Genomic DNA, 9,527 nt, shown 5'->3' with positions numbered 1-9,527 from the left:
GGGAAAAACATGTTGATGATTCCCAATATGTGACATGTCTTATGCTTGCTATGATGATTCCAGAACTTCAGAAGAATCTGGAAAACTTGGGAGCATATGAGATGAGTGAGCAGCTGAAAAACATGTTTCAGCAGCAAGTTCGTCATGAGCGTTTTGAGGTGATGAGATCTCTCATTACATGTCGCATGCAGGAAGGTACTTCGGTCAGTGCTCATGTACTGAAAATGAAGTCTTTCGTTGATCAACTGGAGCGTCTGAACGCACCCCTTAGTAATGAGTTAGCTACGGATGTGATCCTTAACTCGCTACCCAATTCATATCATCAGTTCGTAATGAACTATAACATGAATGGGTGGGAAAGAACGATCCCAGAGTTGCATCAGATGCTAAAAACTGCTGAGACAAACATCCCAACTAAGGGCAATCCAGTGCTGGCGATCAGGGAAGGAAGAATTACCAAGAAGAAGCAATCCAAGGGAAAAGGCAAGGCGAGTAAGCAAGACAAGGGCAAAGGCAAAAAGGTTGCCACTCCGAAGGCAAAGCCTCATAAAGATGCCAAGTGTTTTCACCGTGATGAGATCGGTCATTGGAAGAGGAATTGTCCCAAGTACCTGGCTGAGTTGAAGCTTAAGAAGCTGCAGATTGGAGAATCCTCAGGTATACATGTTATTGATCTATTTTCCTTTTCGAGCAAATCTTGGGTGTTTGACACTGGATGTGGTTTTCACATTTGTAATGATTTGCAGGGACTAAAAAGGATTAGGAAGCTGAAGCAGGGTGACTTAGAGCTGCATGTTGGGAACGGGCAGAATGTTGCTGTGAAGGCAGTTGGAGAATTTATTCTTGAATTACCTTCTGGATTGTTTATTACTTTAGACAATGTTTTTTATGTTCCTAGTTTGACTAAGAATATTATTTCTGTTTCTGCTTTAAGAGAATAAGGTTTTAATTATGCTTTTGATATTGTTAATGGTAGCATTTCTGCATTTTTAAATGGTGTGTTCTATTTTGAGGCTAAGCCTCACAATGGTGTCTATGAAATAGATACTTCTAACAGTAGATCAAATAATATAGTATGCTCTCTTTCCTTTAAACGTGTTAAAACTAGCTTTAATCAAACATATCGTTGGCATTGTCGTCTTGGCCATATTAACATCAATCGCATGAGGAAGCTCCAGACCGCAGGGATTCTAGAATCCACGGGTCAAGAGACTTATGATTTATGCGAATGTTGTCTAAGTGGCAAGATGACTAAGGCCCCTTTTACCGGAACTAGTGAAAGGGCCAAAGACCTGTTAGGACTCATACATACTGATGTATGTGGTCCATTCAGGACTATGTCAAGGAACGGGGAAAGATACTTCGTTACATTTACTGATGATTATAGTAGATATGGATATGTTTATCTTATGAAGTTTAAACATGAAACCTTTGAAAAGTTCAAAGAATTCCAAAATGAAGTACGGAATCAACTAGGGAAAACGATTAAGGCACTTCGATCTGATCGAGGTGGTGAATACATTAATCAAGAGTTTGATAAACATCTCAAGAAGTGTGGGATTATATCCCAACTAACTCCACCCGGAACACCACAACTCAATGGTGTGTCTGAGAGGAGAAATCGAACCTTATTAGATATGGTTCGATCAATGATGTGTCGTACAAACTTACCGCACTCCTTTTGGAGTTATGCTCTTGAAACTGCTACACGTCTTGTAAATATTGCTCCTACTAAAAAGGTAGAAAAGACACTATATGAGATATGGCATGGTAAACGACCTAAAGTCTCTTACCTTCGCATATGGGGATGTAACGCTTATGTTACCAGTGAGTCTTCGGACAAACTTGATCCTCGGGGTGAAAAAGTTGTTTTCATTGGATATGCATACCTGGTTGGTTATTATTTCTATAATCCTACTGAAAATAGAGTTTTCACTAAGCGTCGAGGAACATTCCTAGAGGATGAGCTTATGGCGCGAGGAATTGGAGATAATCTTGTGGATCTTGAGAAAATTCGAGAACTACAAATTGATCAACCAATAGTCGAATCTGCCTCTCAACAAAATATTGTTGAACCTGAACCTAAGAGGATTCAGGAATCTGATGTAACACTAGGCATCCGCAGAAGTACGAGGGATTGTCATGAACCTAATCGTTATTCACCTGATAGGTACGTCTTGATAATAGATCAAGAAGAGCCCTCAACCTACAAAGCTGCGATTTCAGGTAACGAATCTGAAAAATGGCTCGAAGCCATGGGCGTCGAGATGCAATCCATGTATGACAACCAAGTCTGGGATTTGGTTGAACTTCCTCCCGAATGTCGGATTGTAGGAAGTAAATGGGTTTTCAAGTTGAAAACAGACATGGATGGAAATGTGCAAACCTATAAGGCTCGGTTGGTTGCTAAAGGATTTACTCAGACTCAAGGAGTTGATTATGAGGAAACCTTCTCGCCAGTAGCCATGCTTAAGTCTATTAGGATTCTACTTGCCATAGCCGCGTATTATGACTACGAGATATGGCAAATGGATGTCAAAACCGCGTTCCTAAATGGACACCTAACAGAAGATGTCTATATGGAGCAGCCTGAAGGTTTTGTAGATCCTAAGAATCCTCATAAAGTTTGCAAGTTGAATAAATCCATTTATGGATTGAAACAAGCATCTTGAAGCTGGAATCTTCGTTTTGATCAGAAAATCAAATAGTTTGGTTTCATAAAAAACGAAGATGAGCCGTGTGTTTACAAGAAGGCAAGTGGGAGTTCTATTACTTTTCTAATCCTGTATGTAGATGACATACTTCTCATTGGAAACGATATCCCAATGCTGCAGGATGTTAAATCCTGGCTTAGTAAATGTTTCTCAATGAAGGATCTTGGAGAAGCTGCTTATATTCTAGGAATAAAGATTTATAGAGATAGATCTAAGCGGCTACTTGGACTTAGTCAAAGTACATATATTGATAAGGTCATTCGACGTTTTTCAATGCAAGATTCCAAGAAGGATCTCTTGCCAATGGCAACTGGAACCGTACTGAATAGTCATCAGTGTCCCAAATTGGACAAAGATAAAGAGGATATGAAAAAGGTTCCATATGCCTCTGCTATCGGTTCCATCATGTATGCCATGTTATGTACTAGACCGGACGTATCGTTTGCTCTGAGCTTGACTAGCAGATATCAACAGAATCCTGGTAAAAGTCACTGGATTGCTGTGAAAAATATCCTAACGTACTTAAAAAGAACTAAGGATATGTTTATGATATTTGGCGGTTTGGAAGAAGAGATGAGAGTAAAGTGGTACACTGATGCAAGCTTCCAAACGGATCGTGATGATTCACGATCTCAGACAGGCTATGTTTTTACTTTAAATGGTGGTGCTATAACTTGGAAGAGTTCTAAGCAAAGCGTGGTGGCCCAGTCGACCACTGAATCAGAATATATAGCGGCTTCAGAAGCTGCTAAGGAGGCTGTTTGGATGAAAAAGTTCATTGCTGATCTCGAAGTTATACCAAGCATACAGAAGCCTATCGAGATATTTTGCGACAATACAGGTGCAATTGCTCAGGCAAAGGAACCAAGGTCGCATCACAGCACGAAGCATATTCTCAGAAAATTCCATTACATACGGGAAGTTTTGGAAAGAGGAGACATCGTAGTAGAGAAAATTGATACTGATCAGAATCTAGCGGACCCGTTTACTAAGCCTATACCTCAAGTGAGACACGAGAAGCATGTTGATTGTATAGGTCTTAGATATGCTAGACAGTGGGTCTGATTTTGTAATTTAGTAATTTGGTGCATATTGAACTGTAAACAGTATTTTATGTTTATTTGAATTTAATGGTTGAATGTCTTTTAAACTATTATATCTGTGTTCAAATATTAGTACGTTAAGTATCTATGAATATTGTATTCTAAAATGTCCGTAGTCTATCAGATTCGTGAGAACCAATCTGGTAAATGACTATTGTGAATTAGATGGTTGATCCATATAATGGATACTCAAAGTGTTGAGAACCATATTCACTGATATGATTAGTTGAATCATATTGGGCGTAACTCGTTTCAAAATGATCATCATGGATCTTAGTCATAAGACATTTTGAATAGGTACGATCATTGTATCCTTAGACCTGCGGTACATACTAGAACTAACTTAAATGAATGGTTGCTCTTTGATTCTATCTAACGCTGTACGTAACTGGCAGTAATAAGGATAGTTTTGGGAATGATCTGAAGTTTAGTGGGAGTTGTTTGTAGCCAAAGGGATCTGTACTTCTATACTTAGAAGAAGAACACTCTGGCGCCTTTCGTTGATTTGAACTGGTGTTGAACGCATGGCCACGCTCGAACTAGTAATAGTTTGATAAACCACTTCAAATCAAGAACGAAATTAGAAATGGTTGAATAATATATGAGAATGAATTGGATCCATGTCTCATGTTCAACAAGTGTTCAATACAGAGGGATAAATGAGTCGATAACCAGGGCTATAGTATTTGCATAACCAAAGGTTTGATTAGTGCAAAGAATTAGTTGACATAAATATGTCATACCTTGCCGGGGGCAATATGATGCAGCTAGGCACCCACTATTGTCTACATTGAAACTGAATCGGCCAATCGACCAAGTGGGAGATTGTTGGATATAATGTTCAATTGTCGATTAAGATTCAACGTTACCGTCAAGGTACGACCCAAAGAGTTACACTTTGGGCAACGAACATTTAACGATGTTTTAATCGTTAATCACCGGATCACGAAATAATAAGCGTAATAAAAGAAACGGGTAATTATTTAGAATAATTACTGAGAGCCGGATTAATATTATAATTAATTTGTTAATTATAATTAATGTTAGATAATTAAAAGTAAAGAGATCATTGTTATAATTATGAGATAATTATATGGAGTTGTGATTAGATTATAATTCTTATCTAAGTTTAAAACTTAAAGATATATGTATATCTTTAATTATAAGAATTTAGCACTAATTTTCATATAGTTATAAACCATATCTTATAATTTGAGATATACCCCAAAAATAGCCTTCTGGACGTTGGTAAAAAGAAAAAAAGGAATCCTAAACAAAAGAGGTTTTCTATTAGTTAATATATATGAATTGAAGCTATACAAGAAAGATGTGATTACGATTGTCGTTCAAGAAAAAAGGGGTTTCTTCATTCTTTGGCGTCGCAAACAGAATAGCAAAGAGGACCAGATTCCTTTTGTTTTTTTTGGCTAGTAACAAACTCTTTTGTTTCTTCGATTGCGCATAAGGTAAGGTTTTGAACTTTATTTTCTTTAGATTTAGTTTTCGTTTGAAATCGTTTCAAACGAACAAATATGATATCGTGGTCAACGATCATCTAGCGAGATCGTTCGTTGAACCAAGGTGTCTTTCTTGGATGTCACGATTCTTTAATTTTATTATAACCTATTTTGATTGTAATGAGATCACTGGTGGAAACGGTTTAGAACCGAACCTCGTGTACATGTTTTCCGCTGCGTTCAGTTTGTTTGACAAATTGACTAAAATTATTTTCTAAAAGTTACACGAAATTTCCAACATAGATGGCCGACTAGCGATTCATCAACGACTAGTCGTCGATTAATCGTGATTTTTACAACACTGTCTTTTTTCATCACCTATCATGAATACTTGTAGCTAAAGCAGAATACAAGTGGTATCTTCATTTTTAGATAGGTTGAGATGTGCAACGCCCACATAAATATTTGTTTCATACGTTACGAACGACGATTTGATATTTTAATTTTGTTGAAAACTTCAATATATGTGAATCTATTTCGCTTATGTTGAATTTTATCACGTAACTATCATTGAAGGTACGTACTTTTGCTGGTGATACACGATCAAAAGTCTCATACCGTCATACGCATTTACTCGTTTACTTACGACTTTATTTTAGGCCCACATTGACTAGAAAAAGTTACACGTGGGGAGATGGATACTTTCGTTTAATAAAATTACCTATTACCTTTACCTATATATTCAAAATACAATTGAATGAATAGTAATTTCATTAAGAGATTAGCAAATGAGATTGGGTACTGGTATCGGTATCAAATTTACCAAGCCGAGTGTGTTTTCGATACCCGTTCGACACCGGTATTTACCGTTTTTTACCCTCAAATACCGGTGTCGTACCAGTACCGACCGGTACCGAACCGTAACGTACCAGGTATATTCGGTACCGTTACCCACTTTTGGGGATTTCGGTAACGGTTGGTACCGAGCTCATCAAATCCTGTAGCAACGTAGAAATGCAATTAATTGCACCGTTCAGTTTACTTTACATACACACAGTAAGTAAACTATATTTCGTTTGAATGAGATTTTATATACACAACAACTTATTTTGCTTTCTTTTTTGTCTTTTTCTGTAAAATTAACTTAGATATTTATATTATTGATGAGCAAATCGTATCAAATCTTGTAATCAAACCGATATCGTATCGGTGCCAAATTTACTATACCAAATCATTTTCGATACCAATTTGGTACCCACCTTTTGGCGTTTTCAGAATTGTTATTTTCGGTTTGACACCGGTCTGGCACCATACCTGTATTTATTGATTTTTACCTTCAAATACCATACCGTATTGTACCGAGCATTTTCGGTGCCGGTACCTAATTTCGATGATTTTCCGGATCGGTACTTTCAGTGCCGTTACCGGTACCGAGCTCATCCATATTTTAACGTGTTAGCACCGTAATAACTAAAGTGAAAACAACCGAATTTCCAACGTGTAGGACGTGTGGGTCCTATTATTATATATAAGGTTATTTAAAATCGTTTTTTTAGGACGAAGTGATTATCTTTGCCACGTCATTTTTATTTATGTTTTGATATTCGTATCTGCTTGCAGTTCGCGTTTTGCAGTCATTGGAAAATCAACTAGTTATTTTTTAATTTATCAAGCATTGATTTACTCCTTTCACCTAAGGAGGGGCCAAAACACTTTATTATTTTGTTAGATATTTTCTTTTTATACAACCAACGAATCATTCAAATAGTCTAGTGACAAAATTTACCATATCCGGATACACTCGTCTTCAAACATGGGGAAACCCTCACCTAGTGTCGAAGCCCGTGAACACTCACTCAAAGGCACGACAGTGCGGTGAGGTAAAACCTGCCCAGTTCAAGGATCGAAGTAGCGTTCGCCGCCTACTCGCCCGGTCTCACATCATCACCAGGTGCCGCCAAAACTAAATAGTGGGGTTAGGAAACCAGGAATCGAACCTGTGTCATTTGGAACACTAGGTCTCTCATTCACCATTCCACCATCAGGTGCTGCCAAAACTAAATAGTGGGTGTAGGAAACCAGGAATCTAACCTGTGTCATTTGGAACACCAGATCTCTCCTTTACCGTTCCACCACCACCTCATTACCTATCCTGTTAGATATTCCATAAAAAAAGTAGGTAAGATAAAATCAATCTTAACATTTTTTTAACTTTAGCTATTGAACTTATCAACCAACTAGATCACATACTCACATGTTTATCTGTGTAATTCCCTCAATTGAACTTCAAGATGCAAGTTTATATTGTGAAACCAAACATAACAACAAACCATACATATAATACATTGATTGAAATAAATAGATAACTACACAAATCACACAATTGCACTAATACATGGAATCTAGAGATAACCAAAATGCAATTCAAAAACACTTCATGCTAAACAAAAAACACAAAGAATAGATTCATAACTTAACTACAAGCCATATTGGCATCATAGAACCGTTGCGCATGTATCGCCGCGGCCTCATCAGACACTAACCCTTGAATCACGGCGGTCTTCACCTCCCAAGCGCTGTACGGATACCCAGTCCTAGTGTAGGAGTTGATCAGCGCCGCGGTAGATTCCTTCACCAGCCGAGCAAACACGTTTTCTCCATCGTCGTTCCTTGAGGTCGCCTCCAACAATGTTAGATCGTATCGGTAGCGTTCGTAAGCCCTAGATCCGAACACCTTCGACACTGTTGATCCCTGTGGTATCATCCTCGGCCACGCCTCTCGCCTACTGCTCCAATACCTACAAATTCATCGTCAACACTTAATGTTCGTATCGGTTATTTCAATTGTCAAAAAGGGTTAGTGGCCAGCTTCTTTGTTGCCCGTTTTCCTTCTATTTCGATGCATTAGACTTATTTTAGTGATGAAAAAAATGCTTTTTGTATTAAATTTTAGGTTAGATTTCGTTTTGATAGTGAGTTGACTTGGACATACATACGATTTAACTCAGTATCCGAACTTTTTTTATTTAAACTGATACTGAGTTAACTCGGACAAACACGAATGATTTAACTCATTTTCTAGGATAGTGTTCACAAATAGCAACAGATTCGTTGATTTGACTAGAAACAAGATCATGTTCAACCTGTTGTAAAAATCGGGATTAATCGATAATCACTAATCAGTAGTTTACTGATTAAATTTCACCTAGACAGACCGTTAATTAGTAATTGGTCAAAAGTTATTCAAAATTTTTAAAGTATTTGAAAAATTATACTTATTAATCCAATCCGATTAATAAGTTTGAAAATTTGCATATAAAATTCCAATCCGGTTAATCCTCGTAAATCTCGATTAATCGCTAGTAGATATCACATTGCTCAACAAACACCTAGCAACTTTTACAACCATGTCTGAACGACAATGAGATTCAAGTTACAAGTAACATCAATATATCAAAGATTAAAATTTCATCAGTTTTTTTTTTTTTTTGGTAATCGGTACACATTTTAGCTTATCAACAACTCAACATCAATAATTGTAAATTTGAACTTACTGGGGAGTGCATCTTCCTCTGTTTCGAGTGTAAACGAAGCCGGGCCGGGTGGCCGATAGAGTTTGAATGGGTATTAGAAGCAATAGAACAAGGGTTACCGGAAACATAAGGGAAAGTGAAGGGTGATTGTAGTTCATTTTGTTTGAAAAAAGTGGTGGTGCTAACAAAAGGTTAACAAGGGTAAGTGAGATTTGGGATCTGAGTTTGGGTACATGTTTGGGCAATAACAGTAGTAGCAGGTAACGTGGGTTTTGCTTGCTCCTCGTGACTTGTGTGTATTCTTTTGTGTTTTTGAATTTAGCTGGTATTGGTGGGTTGCTTTTCTTGATACGCTCGTCCTTTAGCTTCAAAAGGAATCTTAGCACCTTTTTAGACAATGTTACCCTCGTGTATGTGGATATTTACTTACTACCCTTTTGTTGGTTTGTACAAGGGTGGGTCTATTCGCACACGCCTTTTGTCTTTTTGCACATCCAAAGTGCCGCGCTATGGCCAAAGCGGGGCGCTTTGGTCTTAGTCAACAGACAAGGACTGACTTCTGTCAGCCCTTGTCTGTTGACCAAGACCAAAGCGCCCCGCTTTGGCCATAACGCGGCGCTTTGGATGTTTTTTTAAACAGATAGGATGTGGGTTGATGTGGGTTAGTTTGGTAGGGATTTTTGGTTAGATTAGTTTGGTAGGGATTGTTGGAGGAAAAAT

General features: G+C 37.8%; 1 protein-coding gene across 1 annotated transcript; it reads right to left on the bottom strand.

The window, feature by feature from the left end:
• Positions 1 to 7,593: 7,593 nt before the first annotated feature.
• On the bottom strand, positions 7,594 to 9,137 carry LOC110884001. Its single transcript, XM_022131673.2, has 2 exons — positions 8,829 to 9,137; positions 7,594 to 8,072 (listed from the first exon to the last, which is right to left on the bottom strand). Exons 1-2 carry the CDS (start codon positions 8,963 to 8,965, stop codon positions 7,748 to 7,750), a joined length of 462 nt encoding a protein of 153 aa, XP_021987365.1. The 5' UTR covers positions 8,966 to 9,137; the 3' UTR covers positions 7,594 to 7,747.
• Between the last annotated feature and the right edge of the window lie 390 nt (positions 9,138 to 9,527).

This window comes from Helianthus annuus, chromosome 10 (genome assembly GCF_002127325.2).
Source record: "Helianthus annuus cultivar XRQ/B chromosome 10, HanXRQr2.0-SUNRISE, whole genome shotgun sequence".
NCBI lineage: Eukaryota > Viridiplantae > Streptophyta > Magnoliopsida > Asterales > Asteraceae > Helianthus > Helianthus annuus.
This window is presented reverse-complemented; position numbering and strand designations above follow the sequence as displayed.

Coding starts and splice junctions, on each gene's coding strand:
- LOC110884001 (XM_022131673.2), bottom strand. CDS start 8,965: ATGAACTACAATCACCCTTCACTTTCCCTTATGTTTCCGGTAACCCTT. Junction 8,073..8,828: donor AGAGGAAGATGCACTCCCCA/GTAAGTTCAAAT, acceptor ATGAATTTGTAG/GTATTGGAGCAGTAGGCGAG.